An 18,777-nucleotide genomic window follows, 5' to 3' on the forward strand; every position below is an offset into this window, starting at 1 on the left:
TTATATGAAAAAACGTAGCGTACAGACTTGAATAGTAAGTCTTTGTATCGCTAAACTCTCTCATGGAGTTTGACCCAGCATGCCAGTAATGGGTTTATTTTAAAAAGCAAGAGAGAAAAAGCTAAATGATGGTTGCTCTGGTAATTTCATACTAACTAACAAGCCTTTCAGACTGGACTTTTGAAACACTAAGTGGGAAAAAAAAAGGGAAGTTTGTTACCTGTTTTCTTCTTTTCTGAGTAACAAAAATAAATGCTGCTCTTCTTCAGTTAGTTATTTTCTTATTCTCATGATTTTCTCTATTTATAGGCACTTAAATTTTTTAAAGTGACGATTAGCAGTAGAAAGCAAAGATTTAGTTTTCTTATTTTCCTCTCTCTACAACATACAAAGGCGCTGGGAGGGTAACATTCCTTAAAATGAATGGCTAGTGAAGTTTTCTTCCTCGTTGATATACATGAAGAAGCTTCAAGTGTGCTTTGTGCTGAGTGGGAGTTAATCCCACACTTTCATGAGTCTACTTGAAAATTATAATTCCCGTGAAAAACTTCAGTAGTAACTGAAAAAGGAAAAATCAGTCTACCACCAAAAGAAATAAAAGGTGCTTTTGGTCGGTGTACCTGTTTGTCTCCATTTTGAACTGTATGCATTCATACAATTTTACATGTGTTCAATGCTTTCTATGTTTATACTTCCACACAGAATTAATGGAATAGTTACCTGTAAAGGAGAACAGAATGTAAACAGCATTAAAGGTTATGATAGTTTTTCCTAACTTGCTTTAATTGCTTTCTTATCACTTGGTAGTTAAGAATTCGAGACCTTGAAGGAGCTTTGCAGGTGGAAAAAGCCAGCCACTCAGAAGCTCTTTTGGATTTAGAAATGATCAAGAAAGAGTTCAAAGAGGTAGAAAATGCATATGAGAGAGAAAAACACAATGCCCAAGAGAACTTGGAAAAACTCAATGTGTAAGTTACCTTTCAAATTAATTGTAAAATGGCAGTAGATGGTTTGAGTACCACTTGCAGTTTACATTCTCAATAGTGTTCAGTCACAAGAAAGCAACACAGTCTGGTGCAATTTACTAAACAAGCCAAGGTTCAGAACCTGGCATTCCATTTATAATGGGTCCGTATCAGTAACCATACATATGATTGGTAGGCAGAGAAAATAACCAATCTGTTATAGATTATGTGCCAAAGCAAAAGTGTTGAAAATTATAGTTATGATAGGGTTGGCCCACCAGTAGTGTTTGGGAGGAAAACATACATGTTTATGACGAAAACATAAGTTGCAGGTTTATAACACTTCTTTTCTCTGTTTACACTTACATTCTTGTGAAAACATTACTTTTCAGTTTAGTGAGCCAGATGAATCTCTAAGACTTCTGTCTAGAAGTTGTGTGTAATTTATAGTGGATAATTTCGTTTTCAGCTTTTGCATAACTGTAGGAAGTTTTTAACATGGTAATGAAAAATAGAAAAAAGGGGTTGAAGTGTGTGAGAGCAGATGAAATTACTTGGGATTCCTTTCCTGTTCAGCACAAGCTGTTGTGTCTGTGGTAACAGACAGTTTTTGGAAGAATTTGAAGGCTTTGTTATATTCCCCAGGCAGGTATAGGATGCGCAGTACTGAGTCTTCTTCCCTGGCTGAATCAAGTATATATTGGGGTGAGAAAATGTCAGGAAGAAGAATGGCGTTGGAAGATAGATAATTGAGGAATATGTGAAATAAAGGATGATAGGAGGTGAAGTTTATGGGAAGAGGAGGTTTAAGAAGACTTGAAGTGGGTGGTGCACAATGGGGCTGTGGGAAGAGACTCAAGCTAGTAGAGTGGGCTGGAAAAGGAGCTGGCATCTCTTATCTAGGATTATATGAGTCTGTACACAGAGGTATTTATGTTGACGTATTCATACAAACAATAGTTGAGAACAAAAGAAACTGGTTTTCCTAGAACTAAGGAAGTTTGTGGGCCTGAGGAAGTCTTTCTGTATGCATGTTTACAGAGGTGTTTTTAGTAATATAGTTGAAACCTGTGCTGTATTATGAACACCTTAGAGCTTTTCATTAAACTAAGGCCAAAAGAAGTCTGAATGTAAGGTTGTGCATTTAGATAAACCAGAGTTGTATTTAAAAAATTAAAGCTTTTTTCCTAAGGAAAGGAAAAATTTTTTATGTAAAAAAATTTGTGAAAATGTGTGAAATACATTGTGATAGTAATCTAATGTGATGCTTCAGGAAGACTGCAGTCTTCACAGCTGGGAAACTGAATAAGTATATTTCAAGATTCTCTATGGTCCTAAAATAACATAATTTAATTAAACTGTACTCCCATCCTGCCTGGTTATTTTTGCTTTGAGCATGAGCTCTGTGGCAGCAACATACATGTCACTAAACCAATACCAAGTTCTTTGCCTTTCTTTGAACTGGAGAAGGCCTGGACCACTGATGTAACATTTTACTTTTTGTTGTTTTACTTTAAAAAAGCTCTTTTGTGTTCAGAACAGCCTTGTTTGGAGGAATGGCTGTTGGATCAGTAGTTTTTTCCTAACAAGCTACTTCACTCCGTAGCACATCATGCAAACATACTCAGTCCTGAAAGGACTGTAAATGTATTACACTGGGAGTTATGTATCAGTAAAACAAGTGGATTCTCAGGGTTTCTAGTGTGTTTAGCATTTTAGTGCTTGAATTTGTCTGTCTTGAGTTATTTTAAACTTTGATTACACTGGTTCTCTCAGGTATGCCCATCTATTTTAGCAAATTCTCATTTTCATGTTGCTACAAGATATTTTATCTTAGATATCTGTGCCCAGTAATAGTTTTCAGTTCAAGTTCCTCTCATGAAGATTCCTTTTGTCCCCACAGAAAGTTCATAAAATATCAGTACTGCATCTACATTTTTAAGAACAGTTCTGGTTGGTTGATTTCACCATGCTAGATCCCAGTCTCCCAAAGTGGTATGCGTGTGCATTTAAATTTCCTTAACAGTTTTTCACAGCATTTAATTCTGAATTATGTTTCTCAGGTGAGCAAAGACCTTTTGTCTCAAGAAGTACCCTTAAATGGAGTACTGCCTGCACATGGAGTGGTGCTGATCAGTTGTTATCATGTGGAGAGCCCCACTATCCCTTTAGGTGGTGAACATGAGTACTCTCTCAACAACTCTGTATTTTTTTCTAAACACTTAGAAATTGCAAATTACACTCCACTAAGTTAGTGACAGACATTTGAGTCTTTAAGGCCTGAATGATTCTATTATTAGTATGAATATGTTCTGAGAATCAAGAGATGAATTGTGAGATAAAATGTAAGCTTATTAGGAGCATTTTTAATTACACCTTAAACATCCAGACCATTAGAACTTTACAAGTTTTACCACAAGGTTAACTTCTTAAATTTTAAATTAGTAATGTTAGTTTAAAATTGTGAAAATCTGTAAGTAGTAATTTCCCAACTAAGTATTCGAGAGACTCTGGAAGATAATTTTCTATATTAGATTATTCAACCCAGCATAAGGATAATGGTTAAATATCGAATGACATTGCTGCATTCAGTAGTGTATTATTCTTTGTGAGGATCTTTTATCTAGACGCATGAAACTTTTTTTGAGAAGTGAAGTTTTTTGTGTTTAGGGTAGTTCTGGTCTGTGAAAATTACATTTTGGAAAAATGGGAAGAATTGCATTATTTTATTTGCTAAGATAGATAGGGACTGCGAGAACTTATTCTCAAAAAGAAAATTTGTTTTTCAGATACTGTATTTCTTTGTCTGGAATTGCTGTAGGAAATACCTGAATATATGTATTTGTTTTGGCAAACACCTGGAAATACAGTTCTTATAGTTATGGTACCAGTTGCATTAGCAACTTTGATACTGGTGCTTACAGAGAAGTAAGTACTTGTGTTACTAAAATACGACAAGAACCATAAACAGCCTTCCTCTTTTCCTCTGAACTGGATAATTCTGTTCAAGACTTCTTTCCCAGGAAAGCAGATTTGCCCTATTTTGGTTTTCATTTTGTACAGAGAAGAATTTGTGCCTACTTAAAGCACCTGTTCTGTTTGTTAATTGGATATCATAATAAACTTTGCCTAACACCCAAACAGTGTCTTTCACTACATGCAGTTGTCTGTCGATACAGGCAATTACTCCTAGTAGCTTTTGCCAACTGAGTTTTCAAAAAACAGATTATTTTCTGTGATATCAGAGAATGCAAACTTTGGCATGAAAGTTAACACAGTTAAACAGATGATTTTGTTAATAGAGCTTGAAGAAACAGCTTATCCTTACAATTTTTTTAGTCCAGTCACCTAAACTTCCGGAGTTCTATGAAGATAGGTAGTGAAGGTCAAGCTTTATCTCAGATTGATGTCAAAATACCTGGTTCCCTTGAGCCATGGGGTGGCATGTACTGCCTGATCTGTTTCCCGTGCCTTTTTTATTCTTTTAAGTATACAAGTATCAGTAACACTGGTGAATATCAGTGATTGCTTTCACCAGAGCCTTTCAGAGAGAATACAAAAGCCTTTGATCTACTTACTTTTGAAGGCTGTGGTCCTTCAACTCCAGACTATGTCAAGAGCATGGCTTTTTCTTTTAAGCCATGGTTTGGCATCCTAACAAATTTTCCCTTTTTCTGAAAGAGTCCCATGAGTTTGTCTTTAAGCCTTAGTCTTTGGAAAGTTTTGGAGACTTTCATTTGTTGCACTAGAACACTTGTATATCTTTTTTGCTGGACTTGATGTAGGGTACATGATACCAAAGTGGGAAGATATACAAACCTGTTAGAATTTATTTTCTCAGGAAAAGATGGCTTTAATAACTGAAACCAAGTAAACAGGCTTTTCTGGGTTGCATAATTTATTAATTAGCTCTGAATCCAGTATCACTATGTAAATTGGAAGCAACATGGGATTTGGGTCTCCATGTGAATTTACTTTTCTTGAAGAGTGAGAGCATGACATAGAATAAATTGGAACTGCTTTTGCTGTATTTCTGAAAGCTGTGGGAGTAGAAGCTACTTTGGAGGATGAAACAGGCAAGTTCTTTCCGTAAGAATAAGTAACCATCTACAGCTAAAAGAAAAAATACCAGGCAGGCTGATGCAGAAGCACATAGGTATTTGGAGGACTGCTGAAGTAGTCCTTCAGCTAAAAAGGTACATTGACCTATAAGAAAGAAGTCAAAGTCAGAAAGTGACAATACTGATTCAAAAGTTTCAAAGTTGGAAGAACTTTGAGGCCTTTGCATTGTTTTAAATTCTAGTGAGACAGCGATAGGAGAAGACAAAAAAAAAAAAAGACACCTGGATGGATGTTCACGCTGCTAAGAGTTACATCAAAGAACAGTTCAGGTTGAAAGCGATTGCAGGAGATCTATAGATTGCAGGATCAGGTATGAGGTCAGGTTGCTCAGGGCTTCATACAGTCAGGTCTTGAAAACTCCAAGAATAGAGATGGCAGAACATATTCAGGAACCATTGTTCCATTGTTTGACTCTCATTAAGGTGGAAAGATTCTCCTTATCTGAATCTCTTTGGATTTGATTTGTGGCTGTTGTGTCTTGTCCTCTAGCCACGTGTTGCTTTAAAGTGACTGGCTGTATCTTCTTGATAACCTCCATTTAGATGCTGGGGGGCCTGTTATACACCCTGTAGTTATCTCTTCTCCAGCCTGAATGTACCAAGTTCCCTCAGTTCTTGTACGTACTTCAGACTCCAGCCATGTTGGTGACCCACTGCAACTTCATTCCACCTTTTTTCCTGTGTTACAGGGAAGGTGTGTGCTTAAAAGTGGTCATTATCCTAGATGTGTTTTAATGAGTGTCAAATAAAAGGTGGTTAATCACTTCCCTTGATCTTCTGGCTATGCTACTAGTAATAGAGGCCAGGATGCTGTTACCTATGTCTACTTATATGCCATGCTACTGCTTTATGGCTAGTTTGCTGTCTGCCAAGATTATCAGGTTCTTTTTGAGCATGGCTGCTTCCCAGTCAGTTACCAGCCACATTGCTTCAGGGGGCTATTGCTTCCTAAGTTTAGATCTTTGCATATGTTCTTGTTGAATCTCAGAAGGTTCATGCTGGCCTGTTCTTCCTCTCTAAGTTGTAGGGAATGGCCACCTTTCTCTTGAGTATATCAACTGTGTAGTGTTGTAACCTACCCTGACCCAGTTCACTGTTATCTGCAGATTTGGTGAGACTGCACTCTTGGACTAATCCAGGTGATGGATAAAGATGTTAAACAGGTTCTCATACAGACTCCTGGAGCATTGTAATTGATATCAGCCACCACCGTCAGAGCTTTACCATCAAACTGTTTTTATCAGTGTTGTAGTTCACATCTAGTCTGAAAACGTGGCTATAAAAATACTGTGTGAGACAGTGCCAGAAGTCTTGATAAAGCTGTTATATTTAGTCTCATTGTTCTCCTTTTGTCCACAGATCTGGTCATTTTGTCATGGAATATAACTGGGTTGGCTAAACATGATTTAGCCTTGGTAAATTCTCACTGACTGTTCCAAATATCTTTTTTTTTTTCTTTCATAAGCCCAGAAATTTGTTCCAAGAGGGCTTGCTCCATGACCTTCTTGGGACTGAGGTGAAGCTAACTGGTCTGTAGTTCCTTAGCTTGTTCTTTTGCTCTTTTCTGAATATAAGGGTGAAATTTGCCTTTCTCCATTTGCCAGGGACCTCCCCCAGTCTCTGTGACCTTTTAAAGATGATAATGAGCAGCCTGGCTGTGACATTGGCCAGTTTTGTCAGAACCTTTGAGTGCAGGTGAGCTGGCATCTTCAATTTCTATGGGTTGACTTCTTCCAAGTAATCCTGGACTCAATCCTCTCCTACTGCTAGCAGCTGTTCTCCTCTTTGAGCACTTCTCCTGATTGCAGAGGTTTGGGTGACCTTGTCCAGGAAGGCTGTGGCAAAAAAGGCATTGAGTGCAGTGACCTTCTCTGCGTCTACTATTAATAAATTGCCTAGTCTGTGTAGAAGCAGGTTGGTATTTTCTTTCTTACCTTAATGTAGTGGTAAGATCTGTTTGCAATGTCTTTGTCATCCTTTGCAAACATCAGTTCTACGTGAATTTTTGGGTTTCTTGACACCATGTGTACATACTCAGGCAGTCTTTCTAAATTCTTCCTTGGATTCCTGTCCCTGCTTCTGTCTCCTGTATGCTGCTGTTTGGCCTTGTAGCTTTCTCATGAGTTGCCTTTTTATCCGTGCCAGGCTCTTTATGCATCTGTTTTCCTGAGTACCAGGAGAACTGATAAGAGTACAAAAAGTGTTTGAAATTTTGGGAACAGTCTGCTGGTGGGAAAATTTGAAGTCATGCCATTCTGAGTACAGTATAGACAGGTATGTGAAAATTTTAGGAGCAAACTTTGTATGTGAAATCAGGGTCGATTATGCAAGATGTGACATAATCTTTATGAAGATTTAATTAACTATTAATTAAAATGTGATTAAGTCTGTTTATTATATGTAACTTGGAGGCCATATCCCAATGGGCAAATGAATTTATGACTGGAAACCTAATACGAGCATTGGTAACTGAAAAGAGCGTAGCCACTTCTTGAAACTTCGTTCTTAGAATATATGACTTCCTTCAGTTAAAAAAAAAATTGCCATTTTAGGAGCCATATGATGTACTAACATATGTGCCATATCCATTTATTATCATCTTTAAAATTATATAGTATAATTGACTATACATTTTTGATGAAAATTCTCTAATGCTGAAACTTTCCAGATTAGAAAGAGAGTGTTTCTCCACAAACCAGCAAATGAATCAGAAGATTGATGAAAAGAAGAGGGTAATTAAAGACCTTTCTGAGAGACTAGAGAATAATGAAAAAACCTGCAGAGAATTACAGGAGCAACTTGCAGTGGTAAGACAAAAGGCCTGTGGCACTCATTGTTAGTGTTTTTTAAACATACTGTGAACATAATCTGCGTTTGCTGTGTTGAACTGTGGAAGAACTCTGCCATTGTGTTACTCTGATTTTACTTCCTACTTTGTCATGTAAAATGCATAAATATAGCTAATATGCTGGAGAAGCTAATTTGAAAATGCATTTAAAGTGGTACACCATGTATTTAACTGAAGATTATTTGCGGAAAACAGTTTTTGTAAAAGTATGGGGTATGAGTAAAGAGTAACTTGTGTTTGCATTCCTAGTAAAGATGACAGTTTGTAGATATGAATTATGATTCCTTGTAGAGAATATTCTGTCTTTTTACCCAAGTTTTTTTTCTTCTCCAAGTGTTACTAGCTACCATTTAGGCTTGTTTATTTATATTTCACATAACATATTGGTTTTAGTGTGGGCATTTGACTAAAAATTGGTTGAAAATTGCTTGTTTGAAGGTGACAAAGTAGAGGGTTGGTTTTTTTTTTGGCATGGATTTGCCATGTTGGATGTGTTTAGTGGATTATTTTCTGATCTTTTTTTCCAGTTTATGTGACCAGTTGGGGCTTTCCCACTGTCTCTGCCCACCTCAAATTTGAATAACAATTTTGCCATCCTGTTCCATAGCATCAGGGACAAGGCAAAGATCTTAGGATATCTTGAAAACCATCTCTCCTTACATTGTGTAGCGGCATATACAGTATTTCTGTACTTCATCAGTATAAACCTTTTGGATACTGTCTTGCAAATTTCTCCTCTTTCTCTCTCCTGGAGCTCTGAATATGAAAGGTAAATACGGTGTATTCCCTGCTGCTTATAGGCATTGTGCTAATCAGTGAGCAGGAGCAGGGACCAGCATCAGAGGATCTTCAGACTTCCTGGTGTCTTCTGTTAGTTGGAGTTATTCCATACATTGTCTTAGTGTTACCCACTTCCCAGACATATTGGTAACTAATAAATGGAAGAAAAATTCAATACACACCACACCCCCCCCCCCCCCCCCCCACCCCCCCCCCTTCTGGGAGAATAACAGTTTCTTCCATGCAAGTATTAATGTGTTAAAAGGCGTTTACTGGCCTAGTTAACCTGAAAAAGTCATCAGTCACAAAAGGAATATGAAGAGACAAAAGCAACTGTCTCCCCTAACTACAGTCAATAATGATTGCTATGTATAAATACAAAATACAATTCCAAGCTGAAAAATTTCTACCAGGAACGTAGAGCACTTGCTAGCCATCACTGTGATATGAGATTTCATTTTGTGTTCCTTAATAAAATGTATGTTATACCTGACAAGAATTCGGGACAAAATTCTGTGCATGATCAAGGTTTCTGGTGAGGGCAACAGCATTGAATGGTGTACTCAAAATGAACATTACGTTACTGAAAAGTAAAAAGCAGAATAAATTGTCTCAGTTAGAAGAACTGTCTTATTCACAGAGCTGGTTATTTTAATTGTTTTATTGGAACAATTTCAAACCACAAGACTGTCTTGAACAAGTAATAAAAATACTCATTTTCTGAGGAGTTGTATTAGTGGTCCCCTGTGGGATTAGATTTTTATCACCTTGGATGGCTTTGTGTTTTTCCTGAAGATTTTTGTATTTGTTTGGGAAACAGGAACGCCTGTGTGTGGTCTTGTTTACTCAGTCTGGACAGCTTTTAGTTATTTTTCTTCCCAAAATGAAAAAACAGAAGGCTCTAGCAGAAGCTAAGTGTTGATAACATTTCATATACTGTTATTAGGCTTCCCTATACCCGTACTAAAGTTGTGTGAAATTGCCAGTGTGTGCTCTTCCCTTCATTTCCCCCTCCTGTGCTTTTTTGATCTATTCATTACTTTCTTATATTTTATAGTATTATTAGGCATTCTGAGTGTGTCCTTTCCACTCCAGTCTGATAATCTTATATTGGTTTCTCACTGTACTGCTATAATACCAGTTAATGTTTTTGTTTCTAAAATACTTGGGAAATAAACCCAAATAATTGTTTTTAGAGAAGCAGACTTATGCAGGAAAAAAATACATTCTTTGGAAACTACATGAAAACTTTTTTTTTTTTTTTTTAAATGGCTCAGTTGAATGTATGGTAAAGTATTTAGGTTGCTTTTAATTTTAAATATCAGCATGTAGCAGAAGTTTGCCAGAAATTTGCATGGATCAAATGTGATAGGATCTGTTGGTATCAAACAAAATTGCTTATGAACATTCAGCATGAGCAGGTTCTCAAGATTTCCATTATGTTTTTCTGAGGAAGTTAGTCTCAAGCTTGTCATTATTTCCAGCTTGGGTTTTTAGAAATGTTTAGTTTGAAGAATAGGAATTTGGAAGAATGGCCGTTATGATTCAGAACTTATTTTACATTGAAACAGCCCCAGCTGTATTCCTGCCCCATGGAAAGAATAAGAAGTGTCTTCTTACAGTTTTACAGTTGTAAAAGTTACTTAGGATATTTAAGGTTTTGTCACCTAGTAGTGAATGGTCTTTAATTCTTAGTACCAGACAAGCAGGAGATTTTGAACCTTTATGAGAACTGTATTTTGAAATTTGGGGAACTTACCTGTTCACCAGAACGCATGTTAGGAAATTGAGGTCATTAAAAATAGGTATTTCAGTATAAATCCTTTTAATTTGGAAGAACTGTGTGTTCATTTCCTCCCCTTTGTATAGATACTATCAGAGGTAGCATAATTAGTGTACAAGTAGTGTAGTAAATTACACCCAGAGCCTGTCTTTTTCTGTGTGGCATATAAATCTTTTACAGCTGTGCATGCAGTCATGTGCTGTATACATCTCGGTTGTCTGTAATAGCCTTGTAGGTTTTTGTAAGCTGAAAGTCTGAACAGAACTGTCAAGAATCTAGTTCCTGGACACAGGCATTAACTGTTGTTCTCTAAAAGAAGTGTCTTGAGTCTTGACTGAACAGACAATGAAACACCTTGAAGATTATGATTCTGTTTTACAAATTCTGTGGAGTAGAATCTGGTACTCAGTGGCAAAGATGTCAAAATCATCTAGATGATTTATTGTGAAGAGAGATTTTTCTTTGAATTCAAAAAATCCAAGATGCAGTCTTCATTAGTTTTGTGCTAATGATTTTTAAATGTTATCTTACCTTGATTTGCTTGCCTTAACTCAGGGATGGAGTGTTCTTACCCACATGCTACTTCTGTTATTGTCCTGATTTAAGAAGACCAGTCAGTCTGAAACATATGTTTAAATGATCTACAGAGAAACCAATTTTGTAATTTATTCTGGAAGCGGAGAGGTCACTCAAGCTGTGATGTCCCAGTGGTTGAAGACAAGAATTTAAAAAATGCTTTTGAAGTTGCCAGTTCTTGAAAAATTTTCTCTTGACTTAAAAAGCCCCAAACTTCAAAAACCAGAGATGCTTCATAACTTTATCTCCCACCAAAAGGTTGTTACAGATCTGTCTTTAAGGGACTGGAATAGTTCCATATTAAACTTGAGCTTTTTGATTAATTTTATTTCAGGTAATTAAAACTGAGACACTAAAATTGTTGAGAAATTGTATTTAATTTACACATGGTTAGACATTTTCTAAAGATCCCCTCTGTAGACTTTGGGAAGTTCTAGCTAATGTAAGAAAATAAGGAAACACTATTAAGTATTCAATAGTTAGATACTTGAGCAAAAATAAATAGTAGCCTGAGGATGGCGATTGTCAGTGAGGGTTTCATTTTTTTATACTGCAGTTTATGCTTGGTTGTTTAAAATTTGTGCCACTATTTTGCTATGCAGAACTCAAGTAAAACAAATTTTTTTTAACTGTGGAGTAGTTGTTTGGAGCCTGTTTCTATAAATGCTATGATTTGGTTCCCCCAAGGTCAGCCTGGTAAACATTGTGATGCTTTTGTAAATAATTTACCCAAATGCTTGTCAAGGAGTGTCTGAACATACACTGCTTTTTCGTGGCTTTGTGGATAGTTCTGGCTTTGGCACTTGCTCTGCCATCACCAGGTGGGATTTGTACTGCAGACTGAGTGGATGAATTAGTCCATGGGCAAGAGAGCCACAGAGGAAAATCCCTCTGACTGTGAACAAAGTAGAGAAAATTCCTTTTGGAATAATGACAAGTTTGTTGCAGGACTGCACCCCTCAGTTCCCTGCATAATACTAGTAAGGTTTTGATAAGTTAATTTTGAAAAGGCCTTGAACTGCCTATGGTTTGTTTTTCTGTTCCACCCATCTTCCCCCTCCTCCAGTGTTACTGAACTTGAAATGCAGATGCATGTGTGCAGCATCAAGTCATGTGGGCTACTCTAGAAGTGTACATAGCGTTTGCATTTATTTCATTCAATAGTGACTTTTGGAAAATGCTGAAAAATGAATGGAACTTCATTTTTGTCCTGGAACAGGTGATGGAATGGTACGAAAATTGAGCACTGGTACTTAAGGAAAATATCTGTGCAGCCAGGGAAGTAGGGAATTGTCCAGCTAAATGCAGATACCCTACTTGTGGAAGATTAGCATAATTCTGACAGTGGATAGAGTAATTTTTGCCAGTAGTAGGCTTTCTTAATAATTCTGGTTATCCTTACAGATAAGGATAAAAAGCATTTGGAAAAAAGATTTTTCTCCTTGCTGCAGTCTACAGTACTTGCAATGAAAAATACTTGGCTTCTATTTAATTTGTTTAAAACTGTGATTCTGTTGTAAAATTGATAGTTAAGTAAACATGTTGCCAAACACACTTTTCTACCGAAAATTCTTCTGTCCTCAAGGGATGTTTTGTGATAACAGGAGCCTTCTTAAGGATATGAAGTGTGACTTGGGGAAGCATTGTGTATGCTACAATTTACAAACTTCATAGTGAGACTTTGCCATTGATCCCAGGGACCTGCAGTTCCTGAAGGCGGGTTCCTACCACTAAAGACCAAGGTGAAAAAGTCATTGAGAAGGCCTTTTCTGCATATTAGTCACCAGATGCCCTGCCTCATTCAGCAGCGGGTCCACATTTTCCCTAGTTTTCCTTTTGCTGGTGATGTACTTCAGGAAGCCTTTCATGTTCCCCTTCAGGTCTCTTGCCAGATTCAACTTAAGGTGGATTTTGGCTTTCCTAAGTATATCCCTCCATGCTTGGACAGCATCTGTATTTCTTCCAGGTCACCTATGCCTGCTTCCTCATTTATGCTCCCTGTTAATATTTGAATTTCATCAGGAGCTCCTTGTGCATCCATACAGGCCTCCTGCTGCCATTGATACTCAAGGTAGTTTTCAAGGATCACCTCCAAGGTCAAGAATGGTCCACCCAGATGTGCAGGAAGTCAAGCAAAGTCAGCAGAAGATTTACTTTACAAGTGTTCTTTCACCTGTTTCTATGAATGTGGTCTGGGAATCAAACTCTGTTTAAGTAAAGGCTTTAGCACTTTGTCACTTGATTTCCCTTTTGAAGTAATCTAGGAACACTCATACGAGTACCTTTCAAGTAGCTGTACAGGAATGGCATCCTCTAACACATATATTATGATGGATGGACTTGCTGTGAGGGAAGTACTCTCATCTCCTGGAATAGCTGGATCTGGCAGAAGATAACTTTTAGCAGCTGCAGTTGATTATGTTTGGCTTCTGTGCTTGTGGACTCCATTATGCTTTTCAAACTAAAGAGTTACATATACTTGCTGTGATTGTTCAGTCTGAAGAAAAGAAAAATAAGGGAGTTATACCTACTGCCATGAACTCTCAGATGCATACTTACGGAGAAGACAGAGCTACACTCTCCTTAGAACTGTGCAGCGAAAGTATGAGACAAAAAGAAATTTTAGAAAGGGAAATTCTAATTACCTGTAAGAGGAGAAAAACTTCACTGTGAGAATTGTGATATATTGGAGCAGGTTGCCTGAAGGGCTTGTTGAAACGCCATCCTTGAGGATACTCAAAACTTGACTGAACAGGGCTCTGAGCATCCTAATCTGACTTCAAGCATGGCCTTGCTTTGAGTGGGAAGTGGGACCAGATGACCTCCAGGGATCCTGTCGGCTTAAATTACTCCATGACTTTATGACTCTGCACTTTCTTAATAGTTACCAGTCAGTGAGAGGTGAGAAGTTAGATCGGTATGTTCAGACCCTTTTGGACTCTTAAACTGTGCCTGGATTTCCAGCAGTTTGCTTTACTGTATTTTTCTTCAATTTCTGACAAAGGGGACAGTGATTGAAAATGAGAGTTAGAAAGGAAAGACACACTTCACAGCTGAACTGTAGGGAAACTGGCTATTCCAAGGGGTTTTCTTTTGATCTTTATTGCTGTTAAAAGAGAGACTGAAACTGGTTCAGGGAGTGTAGATGCAGTTAGCAAATAAAGCACAGGAGTGGTGAAAGCTGAATAGATTGCGATATACTGACTAAATTATGGTAAATTAACTAAACCAAATGAAAAAAATTGGATGAGGAGATTGAAAAAAAATCTCACATTTGTCTTCCATGGGAACAGATTCTTCTGGGAAGATTTAGTCTTACCTTGTCTATGCTGGAGCAGTTTATTTAAAAAGAGTATTTATTTCATTGTGATACTGATCATACTGTTGTGTTTTATTATTTGTAGTATGTGAGGTCTTTGAGATGATATCAGTACATGGGACTAAATTATTTTAATGTGTTTGCATCTCATAAAATATTTTTACTGGAGCTCAGCAATTACAAGCTCTATTTATATAGATAATTTTATAGAGTAAGAATTAAACTTAGTTATTTTTGAATATATAGATGTGGTTTGGAAATTCTTTATGAAGTGCAGTACAAACTCTCACACAAGGAGAGGCGTGTAAATGCTACAAGGGACCTAACATTGAAATACACATATGAATAATATATTAGTTGATATACAGTACATATAATTAAAATTGAAAGAGTAAAGCAAATTTATAAAATATTTAAACTGAATACTGAAGAACACTGCAGAGAATTAAATGCATTTCTTGGTTTTTTAGTCTGACAGTTATGTGCTACCAGTATGTAGCAGTTTTCCTGGGAAAGATATTTCCCACGCTTGAGAAATTGACTGGATCCTTACACATGCAGTGAAGCATAACCAAACCAATAATTCATAGAAATGATAGAAAACGGTAGGATTTTTCTCAATACAAAAAGGTAATCTTCCATCACCAAGTAGAAACGGAAATTCATAGGTAGTAGAATTTTAGATTAAAAATGCAAGTGATTATCAGTAATAAGGCATCTTTGAGCATCACCTTTGTCATAAGAAAATTGTGAAGTTACTTAAATAGTTTCCTCTTATTTGCGGGGGAGGGGCTATTAGGGGGTTTTGTTTGGTGGGGCTTTTTTGTTTTGTTTGTTTTCTGAACTACTGAGATGTTACTACTTTTTTGACAGCTGCTAAAATTGTACATTTCTTTGATAAGTCAGAACTAGATATGTTTAAGAGGACCTTGCTCTTGTCTGGGGTTATGGATTCATGTCTTCGAAAATTACAAGTTTTAATATCAGATATAAATTGAAGGAATGATTTGATATAGTCTTTCTATTGCAGTGATTAAAAAATCTGCTGTAATATCTTTCAGCCATAAATATTTTTTAAAATTAATTGATTTAAATGATTTATTTAATAAAGCCATTGTCTTGGTTTGAACAATAGGCTACACTTAGTGGACAGCTTTATTTTAAGAAAATTCAGTGATAGGAACTGAAGGACTTTGCTGCTTTATATTCCATGCTTAAGGAGGAGTTTTTGACACTGAAGAAATCACTATCAAGCATGGAAGATACTAAGAATTAAAGAAGGCAGGTTTGCAATGAGAATAGGTGTGGGATTTGACTGAGTGCCAAATCATGAATTTTTAGCCTGTCTGCCAGTAGTTTGGTGTCTTTCTGGATGCCCTTGTAGGGTGTAACAATAGATTGCATTGCTTGCATAGATAGGCAGCAGTTAGTTAATATTTATTGAGATATTTTTAAAGCAGAAGAAGATCAAGACTAGGTTTTAGTACAGCCATTTTTTTCTTTTTCTTTTGACTACTTGAAGCCTTTAGTTCTATTTTAAGTGTGTTTCAAGGTTCTCTGTTACTTATTTGTGATGTCATGTTAGGTCTCTTGGCTCAAGAAAAGGAATAATAAGAAATACAGCAGGAATTTAAATTTAAAGGGAAACAAAAATAATGTTGTGATCTGTATTTCTTCTGTTTACTGTTTTAATGGGTTTCTTTTTTCCCCCTCTTGTCTTGTTTGTATCTCCTGTGAAATAAAGGCCAAGAAACACCAGGTCTTTCTAACAGAGACGTATGAAAACAACATGAGAGAACTGGAGTTACTCTTGGACAGCTTTGCCATGTCAGGCCAGCGGACAGCAGGTTAGTTGAAGGTATAAAATGACAGATGCATCTGTCAATGTTCCAAAGTCACTACATTGTGGGAATTCTGCAGATGCCTCTTGCATTCCCCCTTCTCAACATGCTTTGATTTGATGACATGATAAGAGCAGTTCTCACAGCAGTCAAATGGCCTTGCTAGCTGAGAAAGGGTGACGGAATGTGGACCTGCTGTTGTCAGCCCAGAGCTTGATTTACAAATGCTGGGGTGTATATGATCGGTCAGAAAAGGGCTCACTTGCTGTGCTCTAAATCCAACTGAGAAAAAAGTCCTTACAGTATACCTGCAAAGGGAACAGATGTTTTGCCTGAACTGAGCCAAATTCTGAAGCAACCTTCAGCAACTTAAAGGTCATATATTCAAAAAGGTTGTGTAGGACACATGATGTAACACAATACATTTTACTGTTGATTGTGGAGTAGTACTACATTGCATTCATTTGATCTAATACAGAACAAATATTTTTCTGTTTTCTCTAAAATTAATCGCAAGTCAATGGTTGTCACTCTGCTGCCTAGCTTTATATGTAATTATTGTATCAAACTCAACATACGGCTGCCTGCTTAAACATTTGAAATGGTGACTAACATAAACAAAGTGAACTTTAATGTTAAAGCTAGTAATTTTTTAAAAAGTGAAAATAGTATGCTTTTATAGATAGTTTTAAATAAAGATTTTAAAAGGTCTTCTCTATGTAATTGCTGTTAGAAAATCATATACTAGACAACAAATGCACCCAACTTATAGTGCAAGTAAACTGGAAGAAGACAGGCAAAATGTTGCTTTAATAACAAATGGGTTTATTTTATGTGAGTTGTAACGATATGTTCCTGCACTTAGCAACAGTAGACAAAAATGGGTTGTATACATCTTTAAATGAAGATATTTTCTCTTTGTGTCTTCACAAAAGGAGATTTTTTTTTTTTTGGAGGACCCAGTACTGTTAAAATTGCATAAAGGAACTCCTTGATATTTCTGTTGTCCTTAAAAGCCTAGCCTTGAATCGGTGATGCATTGATTTCCTCACATGGGCTATATGATTGTATTTTTTTTTTATTTAGGAACTGCTGTCAGTTTTATTCTGTAATTATGAATGTAATTCCTGTGGTTAATACCTTAGATTTACTACTGTAGATATGTCAGACTGAAAAGCTCTTCAAAACTATATGCTTTTCTCAATCTTGCAAAGTTCCACATGCCCAGAGGGGCTTCAGCAGTTCTGGGGTGAGCTGGATGGGGGGATCTGGATGCTGCTGTCAAAGTGCAGTTTCCAGAGGAGTGGTTGTCTTTTGAGTAAGTTTTCTGTTCTCCCTAGTGATAAACCTCGCAGAGAATAGCTTTGACCAGATTCTATAATATTAGGGATTCAGTAACAGTATAATTTCAGTATTAATTTATTTAAGGTGGACTCTGAAAGATCTGATTTAAAGAGATGTTTTTTAAGCTACAGCATCTCTGCAGAGGCTCAGTTGAGGCAGAAAGTCAAATTTAGCTCTGCTGTGGGTTGAGTCTTTAATATTAAAGTGGACATTGACCAAGACATTTGTTCTACCTATTTACTATGCTTGAAAAGCATGAAACTTAAATTTTTAATGCTATTGCCTAACCGTGTTGTATTTGTAAATTTATTCTGTAACAGTATTTATTTCAATTTTCAAAAAAATGTTTAATGTAGTCATATTTGAAATGGAAATGCCTAGGTGCCAATAAAACTAAAAATCTTTAAATAAATCTTTGTAGTCTAATTAGCAGATGAGGGGCTGCATGAGCCGCAGCTGTCTGGGCAGTCTGTCTTGGGGTGATTTTGTGTGGTTTGTTTGTTTTGTTTTTTTTTTTTTTCATTTCAGCTGAAGTCGTTGAGACATCTCCTTAAAAATCTGTCAGTATTAAAGGTCCAGCCCCTTCATTTAAGTACTGATTGGGCTGTGATTTTTGGGATCTACAGGAAAAAGAAGAGAAGACTTTATATTTTTAAGATTAAACACCAAAGTATTTTCAAAAGTTATCTTTTTCTTTATATGTTCAGGAATAATGGGCATAAATCCACTACTTGTCTTTTTTAAGTGACCTTTATAAATTTTCCACAGCATTGTTAGTCTTACTGGGCAATTTGCATGATTTCAGTTTGTCCCTTTTCAGTTTGCCATACTTTGCAGTTATTCAGCAACAGGGTTTGCGCTCAGGGAAATTTGTCTTCATTTCAGAAAAAAAAAATAATTGTGGTTGTAGTAGTCTGAAAATAAAGTGAACAGAGTATAAAATATTAAGAATGTTACCTGCTTTGAGTTAGTGTCACTGTTTAACACAGGCCACCGGTACTGTTTTGGTTTAATCTGAAACCCAGCACCATATGAGCCACTATGAAGAAAATTAACTCTATCCTAGCAAGGTGTTAGCAGAAAGTCTGAAGCAGCAAGTTCAAAAGTTTACTCACTTCTATACCTCTTGGCAGACTTCTGTTGAACCTGTCATTTCCTCAAAATTCTTCCCCCAAACTTGTAGGTGATAACAGGCAAATG

At 36.6% G+C, this 18,777-nt stretch overlaps 1 protein-coding gene across 2 annotated transcripts in view; it reads left to right on the forward strand.

Annotated features, from left to right (window-relative positions):
- The window catches only part of CCDC171 (coiled-coil domain containing 171), a 149,120-nt gene that overhangs the window by 28,717 nt on the left and 101,626 nt on the right, over window positions 1-18,777 (forward strand). For both annotated transcript variants that reach the window (XM_055699131.1, XM_055699132.1), the window contains exons 8-10: window positions 808-968; window positions 7,755-7,893; window positions 16,137-16,239. In XM_055699131.1, the coding sequence (XP_055555106.1) occupies window positions 808-968; window positions 7,755-7,893; window positions 16,137-16,239 (403 nt within the window). The remainder of the gene's footprint in view (window positions 1-807; window positions 969-7,754; window positions 7,894-16,136; window positions 16,240-18,777) is intronic.

This window comes from Falco cherrug, chromosome Z (genome assembly GCF_023634085.1).
Source record: "Falco cherrug isolate bFalChe1 chromosome Z, bFalChe1.pri, whole genome shotgun sequence".
In the NCBI taxonomy this organism is placed as follows: domain Eukaryota; kingdom Metazoa; phylum Chordata; class Aves; order Falconiformes; family Falconidae; genus Falco; species Falco cherrug.